Here is a 19555-nt window from a genome sequence, read left to right as displayed (position 1 = left end):
TAACTGACTTGCCTAGTTAAATAAAAGTTCAATTTAAAATAAAAACATAAATGGGTGCATGAGGCAGAAATAACGCAGTGCGACTTAAGTTTCTCCATCAGCTGGAAGACTGTTTCCCTTTTGCTCAGTAGCGGGAGGGAGGGAGAGCAGAGGGACAGTGAGTCCGGTAAGTGGCAGCCTCACCGCTGCTCCCTCCCTGAGCATCAGATGCAGGCCATCAGTCCAATAAAGAAAAGCTAATGATTATGCTCACTCAGCTGTGCCTCACAAATAATACAAAACATGGACTATTACCAGTGTGAACATATACCATTTTTTTTTTATAAATATAATTTCAAAATGGACTGAGAACAACATTGGCATGGCAATTCAAGCATTTTGCACTATTGGTTAGAGCCTGTAAGTAAGCATTTCACTGTAAGGTCTACACCTGTTGTATTCAGCGCACATGACAAATAAACTTTGATTTGATTTGATTTAACGCAGTTATAACGTATTCACGGCCATCATTAGCATATTTCCCAGCATGCTCTATAGCAGGCATGTTTTAAGAATTGTTTATTTGAATATCTATGTTTTTGCATGTACATTGATTGATTAATTAATGTTATGCTTCTCAAATATAAATTACATACATTTTCTAAACTGATCCAATAAATTACTTGGATTTATTGCACCCGTTACTGAAATGGTTGTTCCAGTTTAGATGGTTTGAAGGTGTTAAAAAATACCTCTGTTAGGTCTTCTTTAGGTATTATGTAATGCTTTGAAAGTCAACACAATTCTAGCAGGTTGTGTTGTTCATATTACCTTAACATGGGTTAATTTAACCATCGACTGCATAATGTGACAGGTTGCGTTGTTCAGATTACCCTAGTCTCGCATTGCCATATTTACAAAATCACGTTGTTGTCACGTCTCCCTTGGAGTTCTGGAGAATGTTGTATTGCAAAAATGGATTGAGTGGTCCGCAAGATTTTGGTTGGATGTTACATTTCAACAGCCCTCCCCCACACGCCCTCTAGAGGGGATAACTTTGAGGGCAGAGAAATAATAGCAACTTAATATTCAGTGCCGTCTAATTTAATAATGGAGCCTGTTGCTTTGTGTTGTTTTCTTTCCTCAGAAAGTGAAAAACTGTTTGCAGATGAAGAGAGGTCCCAATCAATGTCCCAAGAGACTAAGGGTATATCCTATATGCTATAGGTTATTTTTTGTTCACCTGAAAATGATGCTTTAATATCTAGCAATAATAGCCTACTTGTTACAACTCAATGATCTATTGTAGTTTAGACTAAGATGTTTAATCTTAGATTTTGTGTCGATTCTTTGAATTAAAGTGTTTAAACTTGTTTTAATTGTTAAACTATTATTAAAAATGTAATTCTAATGTCAACATATCACAATCCTGCAATAAAGAGGGGCAAGGGGATCTGTCTCTAATGTGTCTGTGTTTCTGTGTTGTATTCTAAAATGAACATTTGTAAGATCTCCAATCTGTTTTATTTGATTGTCACTCTCTCTCTCTCTCTCTCAGTATATCAGCTATGTGAATCCATTGTGCAGCTTATCATATGACATGTATCGCCAATGCAGCCATAGGCCTACAGTACGATGGCATTACTGGCTTTATGGGCATCTGTCATCTGAAGCAGAGAATAGCTCAACTCACACATTGTATACATGTTGAGCTCTGTGTTGTCAAAAACGATACCATGTGCACAATGTATATGAGGTGAACCATATATCAGATTCTGACATATACACTTGTTTAGTGCAAATCCAACCCTTGTAATTTAGGTACAGTATGGAAATAAGGAGATGACAGTTAGGCTACAGAAGATGAGTATTACAGCTAACAGTTAGGCTGAGGTACATTTTTATGTTATTTTGTTCGTTTTAACAATGTTGCTTGCAAAAAGGTTGCAGTTGTTTCCGTAGATAGTACATGGTTTCTTTATGTATCACTGACGCTGGATAAGCTAGCGACTGGGCTAACACAGCTAGTGATGAGGAAATGAAGCTTCCTGAAGCATTGAGCATTTCCAGCTAATTGTGTTGAAAATAGGTTCATAAGTCAAGGCTTGAATAGGATGTTGTACACTAGTGGCACCTGCTGGTCAAAATAATTTAGAACAGCCAAATTATTATAGATGATGTCCCACACCTCGTAGCACGTGCGCAGGGTAGCCTTTTTGTCTTCTACCAAACCAATCAGGTGGTTGTTCAACAGAACAAAGCTTCAGACATCATTGACCACGTGTTTAATGTCGGTCGGCATCTAATATATTGCATTACCGCCCCCAACTGAACTACAGTATGAATCCATTACACTTTGTGATAGAAAAGAGGAAACTGGAAAAATGTAATTAAATGTCTAATTACCTTACCAACTAACCCTATACTCAAGACTTGAGGTCTTCATGAGGTATTGTGTGTAGATTGATGAGGAAAATAAACAATTTAATCAATTCCAGAATAAGGCTGTAAACTAACAATATGTGGAAAAGGTCAAGAGGTCTGAATACTTTCCGAAGGCACTGTATATCACTCATTGGCCTATCCCTCTGTTCTGGCACAGATCTACTATTCACAGAGATCTTCTCAGAATTGCTCATCCTTGATCCAGCCTCCTCTACTTTATACTTGCCTCATCATACAACATCTTCTGCACTACTCTGACCCTGGCTACCTCAACCTGCCTCTCCCGCACCGGATGCTTCCCGATCCCCAGCAACATGGAAACCCCTACAGTTGACACACACAACTTTTCCACCGAAACTACATATTCCTCTGTCTCAAGTCCTCTTGGACACTTCCCACATCTTGGAATCTCCCTTCTACACACTGCTGCGACTTGCCCATAAACGTGACACCTAGAACACTGCAGTGTATTCGGCACAAAGGCTCTAACAGCATAACTAATAATATATCCTAACATTACTTTGTCGGGTAAAGACTATGAATCAAAGTTTAAAAGAACAGACTGTGTGTCACCTCTGTTTCACCACAATCCCACTGGATCTGCGTCGCACCAAATGGCAGGCTTCACAAACACCAGGAAGCTTCAACTTAAATTGTTCCACCTCCACACTTAACACTACCCCAGAAATCACTCCCTTAAATTGTGTCCTGTACCTAAGTGCAAAGCAAGATACAGGTCTTTCCCCAAGTTGCATCATACAGAGCCCCCACTCCCTCTGATCTGAAGACACACACACAAACATCACAAGTCCCCTTTGGGTTAACTTAACCAACTCAACAGCACCCACCATCTTTTCCAGCCAACCTCAAACCACCCATGGATCAGCTAAAAGGTCTGGATCCACCCTTTTCAAAAATCTCAATCCCACTGGACCAAACTCATCTTTATCATAACCATGTCCATCAATGCCATGCTCAGGCTCCGAGCTGCTCACCACACCTTCTACCCTTTCCATTTCACCTCCAGAACTTGAAAAGGTGTCCGGCTCACTCTGTTTGAACTTGACACCAATCTTCCTCGAAATACCCTCTCCCTTGTTATTGCTAGCTTCAACAGATTCAAACCCATCCTCTGCCTCCCTCAGTCTTTTCAACCTCTTCTCTCTTTCCCTCCAATCTTCCTCCCTTAACCAATTACCCGACTCCTTCTGAAAATATTCAACTTTTCCAAGCTCAAATCTCTTTTTAGCCTCCTTGAGAGACATGCTAAGCTCTGTACTCCCTCCACTTCAAAATCGAGCCATCAGCACTTCCCACCTCACCAGGCTAGGTTGACGACGAGGCTAGGTTTACCCAAACATGGGTTAATTTAACGAACAATTGGGTTTTTATTCTGGGTTGACCAAGCGGTGTGGTTTATTAGGGGCAAAGCCATTATATATTTATTTTTGGCCACCTCTTAGAGAATGTAAAGTTTGTAACATTTTCCTTTAATATTATTGCACGTTACATATTCCAATACAAATTAATTTACATACTGCAATAAAGTATTTACTAATTCATTGTAATATGGATAAGTTTCTAAGATTTTCATACACTTCTATTCACGTCATCAAAGTGATAAAGGTGTCAGCGTTTGACTGTGTCATGTGACAACAATTCAACAGAACAGATAAACCAGAATGACATTTACTCTCACAGGTAGCCAAAAATAACGTCCTGAAAGCCATGCCCCTACTAAACCAAGCCTCCAGTCTTCTGATCTGACCCACTGGATCATAGCTCAATAATCCAAATTCAACAAGCCAACCTTACTCTTTTTTTAGAAAACAACTCAAGTCAGTGACCAAATGCCTGCGACCCAGCAGTTGGGTCATCCAAGTATTTGTTTGTGTAAGCCCTTAAAACAAGGCCTTATGAAATACACTGAGTGTTGTGTTAAATAATGACATTTGAATAACCTATTCATGTATAACCTCACTTCACAAAGGAGAGCAATATATGTATATTTGAATGCAACAACTATGTCTCTGTCACTAACAACTTCAGTCATGGGTTGTAACTGTACAATTCACTTGAAGGCAAGGCACTCTGGGAAATATGCAAATAAAGCATTATGCTATGCCATGCTTTAATTCATCACTGTAAAATATCTATACGGGTCCACACTTTCAGTATTAATTTAACACTAGGGAATTTACTGTGTAGGCTACACACAAACACTTGGGTGCGCATGTGCACACACACAAACTCACACCACGCACGCACATACACTCACAGAAATCAGCACCATGGACAGCCACATCATATTTAGTTTACGTTGCTTGGACTAAATCGTTTTGGGTATATTCACACACCCCCGGTGGGGATGATTTAGTTGCATTGAGACTGTAAAGAGAGAAAGAAAGACAGAGAGAGAGAGGAGGAAAGACAGAGAGAGAGAGGAGGAAAGACAGACAGAGAGAGGAGGAAAGACAGAGAGAGAGAGGAGGAAAGACAGAGAGAGAGAGGAGGAAAGACAGAGAGAGAGGAGGAAAGACAGAGAGAGAGGAGGAAAGAGAGAGAGAAGGAAAGACAGAGAGAGAGCGAGAGGAGGAAAGACAGAGAGAGAGAGAAGGAAAGTCGTGAGAGAGAGAGAGAGGCCAGACATATACATTACTGTCATTAATGCTGTAATGAATCTGGTTTCATACATTGCTGTCATTAATGCTCTAATGAATCTGGTTTCATACATTGCTGTCATTAATGCTCTAATAAATCTGGTTTCATACATTGCTGTCATTAATGCTTGTAATGAATCCAATGGTGTGTATTCGTGGATGCCTTGGGAAGCCAGGCTTACCCCAAAAATGTACCAAGAAAAAAAAATACACAATATTGTATCTTTCGTCTCTCTGTGTCTCGTAAATTTCCTTCAATTCACAAAAGGTTGAATGTATCTCACCGCAGAAAGCATCTGCGCAGACAAAACAGCACCCCTCCACAAGCATTTGGCCTCCCTTGATAAAAAAAATATTTACAGCAATAGCCAATCAGCATTGACCTTAACTGAGTGAGCGCAGCTGTGAAAGGTCCTGGGGCACCAAAAAATAAAGTTTCAAGAGAAGCCAGTTTGGATTTGGCTTCAGACCAATCACATCAAAAGCCAAATTTCAAGATTTTTTTTATTGTTACATCTTGTTGTCTTGTTGTGCTCCGGTGGCTAGCTAGCTAGCTAGCAAGCTAAAATAGTCTCTTTCATAAATTAGCCATGGATGGAGATAGGGATTTGGACTTGTGGTTCTACTTAATTCTCTGTACTGGCCAATGATTATAACTCCGATTCTGTGCCAACCATAAATTCATAGATTGTGGCCCTGGCCTGAGAGGATGGAAGTTCAATATGTAGGTAGATGTAGTAGGTTAATGTTAACCAGCTGGCATGACGTGTTGTTGCCCATGAAAGGAAGTTAGGCTAGAGAGCAAGCATTTTAGCCAGGTAGCCTAGGAAAACAACAACTAAAAGTGTGTACTGTATGACTGAGTCATAGATGTTTAGGCAACATGAAAGAGGAGGATGGCATTGGCGTTTCTCTACAGGTAGGGTGAGTCAACATGTTTTTTTTCTATTTACGCACACACACACACACACACACACACACACACACACACACACACACACAGAGAGAGAGAGAGAGAAATCAGTACCATGGACAGCCACCTCATTACGTTGATTGGACTAAATAGTTTTTGCTATATTTTAGTTGTTACTGTATTAGACTAAGCATAGGTGATTAGATGATGTTGAAATGTTGAAGTTGAAATGGTGCTGGAATAGTGGAGGCAGCTCCTGTTTTCTTTGCGACTTGCGGTAACTCTCTGTGATTCTAAATCAATTGCTGTTTAGTAGTCTGAAAATGTCAGAAACATTACCTTGCTTGACCATGCTGTAGGTCATGCAACTGTTTGTTTGCTCTTCACTGTCTTTATGGTTGTGTCAGTGTCACTTGTTTGCTTTTGGACAACAATCTCCTTCTCCAGGTTAGATTGAGGTCATATTGTATTTGTGTCTCCCCTTTTCGTAGGCCGATTATATGGAACATACAACGTCGTTTTTATTGATCTGTTTGTCAGTGTGTCAGCAGAGTAGGCTGTCATTTGTGTAGTATAAAAAAAATGTGTGTGTGGACTTGGGTGTCCCATACCGGTAAGAAATGAATTCTACTTTCAACCTGGAGAGCAACATCTGCCCCGTGAAGTCCATAAAACATATTGCGTATAACAAACAGTTACATGACCTACAGCATGGTCAAGCAAGGTAATGTTTATGACATTTTCAGACTACTAAACAACTATTGATTTAGAACTACAGAGAGTTACCGCAAGTCACAAAGAACATTGCGACTGGCCGATGTTCTCCGCTGGTGTCAATAAGATAGGATACTGTTCGCTCAAGTAAGTTAAGAATTTTTATAACTAAAAGACAGATTGGAGTCTTTTCATTGTCAACAGTTTTTCCGCAATTGTATTTTTAAATATTGCGATATGCCTGGCTGGGTCTCTGCTTTTCACTGACAGTCGCAACTCAACAATCATCGATTTGATATTTGCAGCGCACGCTGCCCAAATTGCGGGCCCTCCCGACTGTAGGCTATGCGATTTTAAACAATCCACAGATAAAAAAAATTTAGAAGCTAAGGATCCCCTGTGGCCAAATCATGCTTTCTGTTGTAGTAGCCCGTATTGAATGATTTTATTTATTTATGTATAGACATTAGGCTATACTATCGTTTTGGCAATTTACTTTAGGGGAAGCTTTCCCTAGCTTTATGGACACACCGCCTATGCCTTTAAATGTGGAATAAACACAACCAGTCATGATGTTTTCATCTGATTGTCACACAATGGCCCTCCTGTAGGCTACCTGTCGCACATTCGTTCACTCACAAAATAATTTCAGCATCCAAACCACAACCGTGCACTGTGCACCCGCGATTTAATAAACGGAAAGAGACATCTGTTACAAAACACCTCCGTGTATTGTAGTGACATTCTGAGATTGTCATTAGACCTACACTTGTAGTCTGAATTGACGCATCCACTGTTGTCCACGCGTGCCTCGGTCTCAGCCACTCATCTCCACCTTGAGTGTTCTCCCCAAACCACAATGCAATTTGGAGCAAATACCGCCCGGTTTCCAGTCAATTAGAAACATGTTTATGCGGCTGACATGCAGTAGGGTTAAATACTGGTATAATAGCCTATAGTTTTTTTGGTATGTTGTATTAACTGTGATAAGCTCATGTTTTACCTGTACGGCGTACCCCCACTATTTATTTTTGCCAGGATGCGGTACCATACAGGACCGTACCACCTGACTTTCAACCCTGCTCTCCGGTTTTGTAATGAAACAAATGTGTGGTTGAATTTATTCTGCCCTGTGTCTTCTTATTGTCTCAGCCTTAGGCCTATATATCAGGGTGTCAAGGCATATGAACTAACAGGTTATAGAGCAAACAACCCAATTATCACAACACATAGGTTGTAATATGGATTTATTTCGTGGATTGGCTTCCCCAATGATTTTACCCATGCACCGCAAGTGAATGAATCTGGTTTCATACATTACTGTCATTAATGCTGTAATGAATCTGGTTTCATACATTACTGTCATTAATGCTGTAATGAAGAGACATGCTCTAATGAATCTGGTTTCATACATTACTGTCATTAATGCTGTAATGAAGAGACATGCTCTAATGAATCTGGTTTCATACATTACTGTCATTAATGCTGTAATGAAGAGACATGCTCTAATGAATCTGGTTTCATACATTACTGTCATTAATGCTGTAATGAAGAGACATGCTCTAATGAATCTGGTTTCATACATTACTGTCATTAATGCTTTAATTGAATCTGGTTTCATACATTACTGTCATTAATGCTGTAATGAATCTGGTTTCATACATTACTGTCATTACTGCTGTAGTGAATCTTGTTTCATACATGACTGTCATTAATGCTCTAATGAATCTGGTTTCATACATTACTGTCATTAATGCTGTAATGAATCTGGTTTCATACATTGCTGTCATTAATGCTGTAATGAATCTGGTTTCATACATTACTGTCATTACTGCTGTAATGAATCTTGTTTTGATGTGAGCAAGTGTGTATGAGTGTGAGTGTGTGGAAACTAGTGTGTGTTGCCATGGGTGATGACACATCAGTACACTCATAGAATGTCCCCGTGTGTGTCGGTGTGTGTCGGTGTGTGGGGAGGTCATGATAGAGGGAGGAGGGTTAGGAAGAAGGACTGCTGACTTTGATGCCAAGGGACTCAACCAATTCCACAACACACACACACACACACGCCATAATTGATATGATGGAGGAGAGAGGGGGGAAAAATACAAAATAAATGGGAGAGGGAATGAGAGAATGAGAGAGGGGGGGGAGAAGGGGGAATATGATGATGAGGAGGAGTGGTATCTACAAAGTCTCTGAGTATCAGGCTCAAAAGAGCATATCTGGGGATTAGCTCGACATGCAGGAGTCTCACGCAACTGTAATTACCAGCAGTATAGTAACGGAAAGACCGATTATGCTACAGTAGGAGGATCTAAGGAAAAATCGCCATATACTGTGTTAAACCTTGGGTTTAGCGCGTCTCCCTTTCCCCGTTGCTGTTATGGGGGGGATAGACCGGCGGCGGCGAGTATCTCTGGCTATTACGTTGAACTTCCTCGCGCTGATTCTAGCCGTGGTCGCGTTGACTACAAGCTACTGGTGCGAGGGGACACGGAAAGTGGCGAAACCTTTCTGTACGGGACCGGTCACCACCACGAGACAGTCGTTCTGTATCAGGTTCAACAGCTCGAACATTAATGACAGCAGACTGGTCCAGTACATCTGGGAGACCGGCGAGGACAAGTACCTCATGAGGAAATTCCACACCGGGATCTGGTTTTCGTGCGAGGAGAACGTCAATATGACAGGTAAGAGAGATAAACTCCGGGAACAAAACTTTTTCGCGCACTGCGATGTGACGCAGCTGTACGCATGGAACTAGCTTGTCATTTTAATGGAAAGTTAGAATTGGGTTCTCAGAATTATAGACTATGCTAATTTTTGTAATTGTTCTTGTCTTTTGAGTGAAATGTCCAATGATTTTCTGTGAGCTGCCAGCACATTCACACAATCATTAAAACGATCGTCTGTACTTAATTACGCACTTACGCAAAATTCATAAAAATGTGACTGTGGTTGTTTTTTCTCTGAGATTTTCACAACCATATAGGCGCATTTTACATACAAAAAAAATAAACAAAAACTTTTTTTTTTTTAAACATACGAGAAACTACAACAAGCATATTTCATTTAGCTGTTTACTTTAATGGGGAAATCTACAGTTCAAGCAATAACACATCTGAAACCCCGCCACTATTTTGTTAAACAACCGAGGGATGGGGCTGGAGAAATGTAACCGCTCTCAAAATCATAGACAGAGCTATGGATGCAAGGACTGACCATCCATATCAACATTCTAGGTCAATGTCCTGTAAATAGACTGTTCTCTCTGCTACCGCATGGCAAGCAGTACCAGAGCGCCGAGTCTAGGTTCAAAAGGCACATTAACAGCTTCTACCCCCAAGCTATAAGACTGCTGAACAATTAATCAAATAGCCACCCAGACTAATGACATTGACCATCCCTTTGTTTTTACACTGCTGCTACTCGCTGTTTGTTATTCCAACCTACAAGTACAAACTACCTTGACCAACCTGTACCCCGCACATTGACTCGGTAACGGTACCCCCTGTATATAGCCTCGTTATTGTTATGCCATTTTATTGTGTTACTTTTTATTTTTTACTTTAGTTGATTTATTAAATATTTTCTTAACTCTTTCTTGAACTGCATTGTTGGTTAAGGGCTTGTAGGTAAGCATTTCACGGTACACCTGTTGTATTCGCCGCATGTGACAAATAACATTCGATTTGACTTGATGAGAAGCTGACTAGTAGAATCAGGTGTTTCAACAGGGATGGAGCTAAAGACTGCACTGGCTTAGCCACCCCTTTACCCAGACATGCGCCTTAGAAATCTGATGATTGAGTGTTTGATTGTATTGTGTTTGATTGTGTGGCATATTCTATTTCAGGTGAAAACTGCAGAAGTTTCATTTATGTTGCGCCCTCACACGAAAGAGGTAGGTTTTGCATAATAACATGTTATTACACTTTTTCTATTAATCTGTGAATGGCTATGGGTGTTGTTTTATTATTTAAAGATTCCAGTCATCTCTCATATTAAGAATTGCAAGTGCAGCTCGAAGGGTGCAAATTGAACCCAGTCACTTAATAATCCTGGAGTATGGTCTCATGCTGGGCTCAACTGAGATTTAATTATCCTTAGATTTATTTGGAAGTGTCAATTAAAAAGTGCAAACCTACAGTAGCAGAATTTAAGAGGATTAGAAATGCTGCGTTTTCCTGGGGAGCTACTGCACTATAACAAATTGTTGTACATTCACAGCAGCACTTTTACAGTAACTCTATATTACAGTACAGTGCTGTAAAGGCCAATGCATTTTGGGGGCTCAATTACCATTCCTCTAAACTGCTGTAAAATTACAACAATTGCTGTACTTTTATAATACAATTTTAGAGTAAATTACTGTATGATCTGTTTTGCTGTTTTTACAGCAGCATACTGCGAATTATGGTGCATTGTAGGAAAATGTTGTGGGCGGCGAAATAATCTCTGTCTCATTAACATATTTTGAGGCGAGCCTTGTAAGCGGCTATATTTGTTGCAACCATTAGTGAAAATGCTGTACCCCACTGAATAAACTACAATTTCGTATTTATTTTTGAATTTATCTTGTAAATCTACAGTAATTTACTGTAATTCATTAACACCCCACATAATAGATTATCATACTGTATTTTTGCAGTCTAAAAACCTTCTTCTGTAAATCTAGAGTAATTTATTGTCTACTGTGCTGCCAGTAATTTACGGTAATTCAGTTCCACCCACAGGGCACAGTACCATACTGTACATTTGGAGTGGAAAAAAAACGTTTGTTGCTGCATGGTTTTGTTGTGGCTCATTAACACATTTTGATGTGTTCCTTGTAAGAGGCTATACTTGTTGCTCTGTTAGTAAGAGTGCTATACCAATTTAAGTGATATGTGGTAGTAGTGCCTTAATTAACAATAAACTGCATATCAGAATTAGATCAGAGTGGCAGCAAGTCTCAAACCTTAAATAATGGCTGAGCGTTTAGCCATGTGCTTTTGATCTGTTTTGCCTTGTAGTCACTGTCAGTTTAGAAGAGTTTCTTACATGTCATCAACAGCCAAAATCATGTTTTTCATGAAATTGCATGATATTTGAAGTAAACTTCATAAAATATGAAAAATGACTGTTGCTTCCACATTAATAAAGTTTGATCATAAAGTTACTGGTCCCCTCCCCCATGACAAACACTTGGATTAATTATTAATGGGACAAGGTGACTGTCATTTTAATACACCAATGGTAACATAATATATTCTCTTACCTAATTTAAATAAGTACTGCCTTGTAACCAACATCAGAGAAGGCGTGTTTGCAGAGGGGCATGGTTTATACAACTAGATCATTCAAATCTCTGACGCAGTTGTCAAGTAAGTACATCTGTCAGTGGTGCTGTAAAGCACATCACAAAATACATGCCAAATGGGAGATATCTAAATATATATATATATATATATATATATATATATATATATATATATATATATATATATATATATACATACACACAGTGCTTTTGGAAAGTATTCCGACCCCTTGACTTTTTCCACATTTTGTTACATTACAGGCTTATTCTAAAATGGATTAAATTGTTTTTTTCCCTCTTCAATCTACACACGATACCCAATAATGACAAAGCAAAAACAGATTTCTAGAAATGTTTGCTAATTTATAAAAAATGTAAAATTAAATATTACATTTACATAAGTATTCAGACCCTTTACTCAGTACTTTGTTGAAGCACCTTTGGCAGTGATTACAGCCTCGAGTCTTCTTGGGCATGACGCTACAAGCTTGGCAACCTGTATTTGGGGAGTTTCTACCATTCTTCTCTGCAGATCCTATCAAGCTCTGTCAGGTTGGATGGGGAGCATTGCTGCACAGCTATTTTCAGGTCTGTCCAGAGATGTTCGATCAGGTTTAAGTCCGGGCTCTGGCTAGGCCAATCAAGGACATTCAAAGACTTGTCCCGAAGCCACTCCTGCTTTGTCTTGGCTGTGTGCTTAGGATTGTTGTCCTGTTGGAAGGTGAACCTTCGCCCCAGTCTAAGGTCCTGAGCTCTCTGGAGCAGATTTTCATCAACGATCTCTCTGTACTTTTCTCCGTTCATTTTTGCCTCGATCCTGACTAGTCTCCGTCTGTGCCGCAGAAAAACATCCCCACAGCATGATTCCGCCACCACAATGCTTCATCGTAAGGATGGTGCCAGGTTTCCTCCAGACGTGACACTTGGCATTCAAGAGTTCAATCTGGGTTTCATCAGACCAAAGAATCTTGTTTCTCATTAATTAGGTGCTTTTTGGCAAACTCTAAGCGGCAGTGCTGGAAAGAGTACTCAATTGTCATACTTGAGTAAAAGTAAAGATACCTTAATAGAAAATGACTCAAGTAAAAGTGAAAGTCACCCAGTAAAATTCTACTTGAGTAAAAGTATTTGGTTTAAAATACTTAAGTAGCGAAATTAAATGTAATTGCTCAAGTGTACTGAAATATCAAAAGTAAAAGTAAAAGTATAAGTAATTTCAAATTCCTTATATTAAGCAAGCCCTACGGCACAATTTTTTTATTTTTTTTATTGACGGATAGCCAGGGGCACACTCCAACACTCAGACATAATTTACAAACAAAGCATTTGTGATTAATGAGTCTGCCAGATCAGAGGCAGTAGGGATGACCAGGGATGTTCTCTGTTTAGTGAGTCCTCCAGATCAGAGGCAGTAGGGATGACCAGGGATGTTCTCTTCATAAGTGTGTGAACTGGACCATTTTCCTGTCAAAATGTAACAAGTAATTTTGGGTGTCAGGGGCAATGTATGGAGTAAAAAGTAAATTTTCTTTAGGAATGTAGTGAAGTAAAAGTAAAAGTTGTCAAAAATATAAATAGTAAAGTAGAGTAGAGTGCAGGTACCCCAAAAAACAACTTAAGTAAAGTAGTACTTTAAAGTATGTTTACTTAAGTAACACCACTGCCAAGCGGTCTGTCATGTGCCTTTTACTGAGGAGTGGCTTCCATCTGGCCACTCTACCATAAGGCCTGATTGGTTGAATGCTGCAGAGATGGTTGTCCTTCTGGAAGGTTCTACCATCTCCATAGAGAAACTCTAGAGCTCTGTCAGAGTGACCATCGGGTTCTTACTTATCTCCCTGACCAAGGCCCTTCTCCCCTGATTGCTCAGTTTGGCCGGTCGGTCAGCTCTAGGAAGAGTCTTGGTGGTTCCAAACTTCTTCCGTTTAGGAATTATGGAGGCCACTGTGTTCTTCGGGACCTTCAATGCTGTAGGAATGTTTTGGTACCCTTCCCCAGATCTGTGCCTGGGCACAATCCTGTCTCGGCGCTCTACGGACAATTCCTTCAACCTCATGGCTTGGTTTTTGCTCTGACATGCACTGTCAACTGTGAGACCTTATAGGCAGGTGTGTGCCTTTCCAAATCATAGCCAATCAATTGAATTTACCACAGGTGGACTCCAATCAAGTTGTAGAAACATCTCAAGGATGATCAATGGAAACAGGATGCGCCTGAGCTCAATTTCGAGTCTCATTGCAAAGGGTCTGATTAGTTATGTAAATAAGGTATTTCTGTTTCAAATTTGTAATACATTTGCAAACATTTGTAAAAACCTGTTTTTGCTTTGTCATTGTGGGGTATTGTGTGTAGATTGCTGAGGATTTTTTTGTTATTTAATCCATTTTAGAATAAGGCTGTAACGTAACAAAATGTAGAAAAAGTCAAGGGGTCTGAATCCTTCCCGAATGCACTGTATATATATATATATAATATATATATATATATATATATATATAATATATATATATATATAATCTCATTGATGCAATGTCAATGTTGTTTGAGTTGCTTTGTTTATCACCAAATTAGCTTGAGATGATTTTACTGCAATATTGCTCACTGCATCCAAGTTGCTTAACATAGGCGTTTTCAAAGAGCTGTCAGTCAAGGTGAGCTCATGAAAATTAGCTCCCCGCCCACTCAGCCTGTCTTTTCAAACTTCCTGGTAGTTAGCCATGAGAGAAAAAGTACTTTTTAGAATTACTGTTCAGGACCTTTAAATTGTTTAATGGTTGACTATTTACCCTTTAAGCACTCTACTATATCTGGTAGTGATATAAAATACAAATTATTAATTGGTATACTGTAATATAGAATTACTTAATTGTTAGCAATTGCTGCAGTTTTATTAAAATACTATTTATCAAAGTACTATATTGCTGTTTTGCTGAATATTTACTGCAGCATTCTGTAAATTATAGTGCATTGCGGTAAAATGTTTGGGGAGGGGGAAAGAATCGCTGGCTCATTAGCATCTTTGGAGGCTTGCCATGTAAGTGGCTATATTTGTTGCACCCGTTAATGAGAATGCTGTACCAATTCAAGTGATATGTGATAATCCCCCTATAATAATGTAATACATATAGGGGACAGGTTAGAGTGATAATAATTCCTAAACTGTTTACGTTGAATATTAAGCCATGTATAAATACAGGGTATGTTGAAGACCTATATATTGTGAACTACAGCAATGTTCCTAGTAACGGTTACAGAAATATTTTACTTGCTGTGACTGAGATACACTACATGGCCAAAAGTATGTGGACACGCCTTCAAATTAGTGGATTTGGCAATTTCAGCCACACCGGGTGTATAAAATCAAGCACACAGCCATGCATTCTCCATAGACAAACATTGACAGTAGAACGGCCTTACTGAAGAGCTCAGTGATGTTCAACGTGGCACTGTCATAGGATGCCAACTTTCCAACAAGTCAGTTCGTCAAATTTCTGCCCTGCTAGAGCTGCCCCTTTCAACTGTAAGTGCTGTTGTTGTGAAGTGGAAACATCTAGGAGCAACAACGGCTCAGTCGCGAAGTGGTAGGCCACACAAGCTCACAGAACAGGACCACCAATTGCTGAAGCACGTAGCGCATAAAAATCGTCTGTCCTCGGTTGCAACACTCACCACCGAGTTCCAAACTGCCTCTAGAAGCACCGTGCATGTCTGTCAGACATCCCTCCTTCATCCTGACGAAGAGGATGAGAGGATGGTTAGATAGTGTGTCGCACTCTGCCCTTCATCAGTCAGACATCCCTCCTTCATCCTGACGAAGAGGATGAGAGGATGGTTAGATAGTGTGTCGCACTCCGCCCTTCATCAGTCAGACATCCCTCCTTCATCCTGACGAAGAGGATGAGAGGATGGTTAGATAGTGTGCCGCACTCCGCCCTTCATCAGTCAGACATCCCTCCTTCATCCTGACGAAGAGGATGAGAGGATGGTTAGATAGTGTGTCGCACTCTGCCCTTCATCAGTCAGACATCCCTCCTTCATCCTGACGAAGAGGATGAGAGGATGGTTAGATAGTGTGCCGCACTCCGCCCTTCATCAGTCAGACATCCCTCCTTCATCCTGACGAAGAGGATGAGAGGATGGTTAGATAGTGTGCCGCACTCCGCCCTTCATCAGTCAGACATCCCTCCATCATCCTGACGAAGAGGATGAGAGGATGGTTAGATAGTGTGCCGCACTCCGCCCTTCATCAGTCAGACATCCCTCCTTCATCCTGACGAAGAGGATGAGAGGATGGTTAGATAGTGTGCCGCACTCCGCCCTTCATCAGTCAGACATCCCTCCATCATCCCTCCTTTATTCGTTTTACCTCCTCTGTGTCGGCACATTCTTTCCGTGCCTAATTCACTTCAATACAAAATACTGTTCAACACGCAGACACACACACACACACACACACACACACACACACACACACACACACACACACACACACACACACACACACACACACACACACACACACACACACACACACACACACACACACACACACACACACACGTTTACCACGTCTCCATTGTGTGTGTGAGTCCAATGTCACTGTCTCAGTATCCAAAAGGGGCATTATTATGACACATTTCTAACTGAGTTTTGTTGGTTTTAATGTAATTGATCTCAGTTCTGATTTCATCCAATAAGTCCTTTCTCTGTGCTTTTGTGACGGGGGATATGTTGGCTAGGATTCTTAAGTTATAGTAATAGCTAAAGGAATACTCTCAGGTAGACAAAAAATAGTACAAAACTGCGAAAGAGGCACGTATGTGAGATTCATTTGAATAAATCACACACTACCTTCATCTTTTTAATATGCACCTTAATCCTGCCGTGTAATAAAAATGATCACCTTTGATTAATCATTGAAATCCCATTTAAGAGTTTGGTCAGAACAAGTAAAAAGGATTGTTCTATCGCTAAGAGATATGAATAGATTCAATTATTCATCTAGGCCTACTTTTAACTTTTAAATTCTAACTATTTTTGGCAGCACTTTTTCTACAGGTCTTATAGCACAGTAACTAACAGTGTTATAATCTATGTAATTGCACTGTAATTGCTTAGTAGTAACATGTAGGTATTATTGTCATGCCATGGGGTAAAACGTTACATTAAGTTGCCCCATGTTACTATGTAACTACACAGTAATAACTGTAGTAAAAACCCTAGTAACAACATCACTTATTACACAATTGCAACAAGGACTGTGTAACCACAGATCCCACTTGCTGAAGGTTATTCCACATTTTCTTGTTTCCACTATGTCACTACTGTTTTGTAATTACACGTTTGAAAGTCACCTGTTAATGACCATGTTAATAACGCCAGCCAAATTGTGACCTTCTTACATGTACCCAGGGTTGATACCATCGTGCCCTAACAGCCTAGGAGTTGGCAACAACAATTGTAACAAGGCAGATTGTTTTCTGTTTGGTCATTTCCATGTTCTAACCTGGCTCAAAGGGTATATTTAATCAAAAGTTATGTAATGACAATGTTGTTAAAATGGATACACTTTTATTTATAATGGACACACTCCGGAGTAAACAACTCAATGTAAAGTGAAATAATGTTTTAATTACTATGTAGTTACAATGTAACAACATTTTTGGAGAAACATGGTTAACCACGAGAAATGCGGAGACAGGAGAATATTAGGTACAGTATAACCCTTTTAGTTACATTGTACTTACAATATAACAATCTTTAACCGCATGTTATTACAATGTTACAAATTATATACATGTATTTACAGTGTAATTTAATGTAAAATGAGAACTTGTTAATTGCTATGTAATTACAATGTAACAACCTTTGCAGTCAATAGACTTACTAGGAGCAATAAGGAGACAGGAGATAATGTTCTGTTTGACTTTTCTTTAATAGGTTTAACAAAGATTAATATTCAAAGCATTCAAATTCATTTCCCTGTTTCAGACTCATAACAATACTACTTTAGTGAGTAAAATGTACAAACACAGGGTCACTAAGCTAGCTAGTATTCCCCCGTGCATTCATTCACATATAACAACAGAAACATGCAATCATTTCAACAATTTTACTGAGTTACAGTTCATATAAGGAAATGATTCAATTGAAATATATTTATTAGACCCTAATCTATGGATTTCACATGACTGGGCACCCACTGGGGAGACAGGCACACCCTCTTGGGAGCCAGGCCCAGCCAATCAAAATTATTTTTTCCCCACAAAAGGGCTTTATTACAGACAGAAATACTCCTCAGTTTCATCAGCTGTCTGGGTGACTGATCTCAGACCATCCCACAGGTGACGAAGCCGGATGTGGAGGTGTTGAGCTCGCGTGGTTACACGTGGTCTGCGGTTGTGAGGCCGGTTGTACATACTGCCAAATTCTCTAAAACGACGTTGGCGGTGGCTTATGGTAGAGAAATTAGCATTCAATTCTCTGGCAACAGCTCTGGTGGACATTCCTGCAGTCAGCATGCCAATTGCATGCATTGTGTTGTGTAACAAAACTACATTTTAGAGTGGTCTTTTATTGTCCCCAGCACAAGGTGCACCTGTGTAATAATCATGTTGTTTAATCAGCTTCTTGATATGCCACACCTGTCAGGTGGATGGATTACCTTGGCAAAGGGAGAAATGTTCACTAACAAGGATGTAAACAAATTTGTGCACAAAATTTGAGAAAAATAATCATTCTTTGCGGATGGAAAATTTCTGGGATCTTTACATGTTGCGTTTATATTTTTGTTCAGTAAAGGTAGCCTACCTGCACTGTATCTGCGAGCTGTTGGCTACAACGCATATGCCAAGACCAGAGTGGGCACATTTGCTATATAACACAACAGTTTTTGTGACAAAACCATCAGTTGTGTTGAAAATGCGATGGAAACCAATTAAACTTGTATTTTTCATTCGGGTACATGGGAATTTAACAGCAAAAGTTATTTTATATATGCTACGTCATCACACACAGCTTTCTGCAAATAGTCAGTTTAATGGAAACACATCTCTGCTGGAATAGGTTTCAGCAGTTGGATGTGTAATTACACAGTCCTTGTTCTTGACGTCTTTATGACTGATCCCACTAAACCCTATTACCATGTAATAGCATAGTAATACTAATTTGCTACTATGGTTTTACTATGTTGTTACTGTGCTGTTACTGTGTTGTTACTATGTTGTTACCATGTTGTTACCATGTTGTTACTACGTTGTTACCATGTTGTTACCATGTTGTTACCACGTCGTTACTACATTGTTACTATGTTGTTACTAAGTTGTTACTATGTTGTTACTGTGTTGTTACTGTGTTGTTACTGTGTTGTTACTGCGTTGTTACTGCGTTGTTACTAAGTTGTTACTAAGTTGTTACTGTGTTGTTACTGTGTTGTTATTACGTTGTTACTGCGTTGTTACTGTGTTGTTACTACGTTGTTACTATGTTGTTACTGTGTTGTTACTACATTGTTACTACGTTGTTACTACATTGTTACTA

At 39.6% G+C, this 19555-nt stretch overlaps 1 protein-coding gene across 1 annotated transcript in view; it reads left to right on the top strand.

The window, feature by feature from the left end:
* Positions 1-8908: 8908 nt before the first annotated feature.
* Positions 8909-19555, top strand: part of LOC106578856 (germ cell-specific gene 1-like protein) — a 48205-nt gene continuing 37558 nt past the window's right edge. Inside the window, exons 1-2 of the mRNA XM_014158082.3 lie at positions 8909-9404; positions 10571-10618. Of these exons, the coding sequence (XP_014013557.1) occupies positions 9098-9404; positions 10571-10618 (355 nt within the window). The 5' untranslated portion in view covers positions 8909-9097. The remainder of the gene's footprint in view (positions 9405-10570; positions 10619-19555) is intronic.

This window comes from Salmo salar, chromosome 19 (assembly GCF_965601325.2).
Source record: "Salmo salar chromosome 19, fSalSal1, whole genome shotgun sequence".
Lineage (NCBI taxonomy): Eukaryota > Metazoa > Chordata > Actinopteri > Salmoniformes > Salmonidae > Salmo > Salmo salar.
This window is presented reverse-complemented; position numbering and strand designations above follow the sequence as displayed.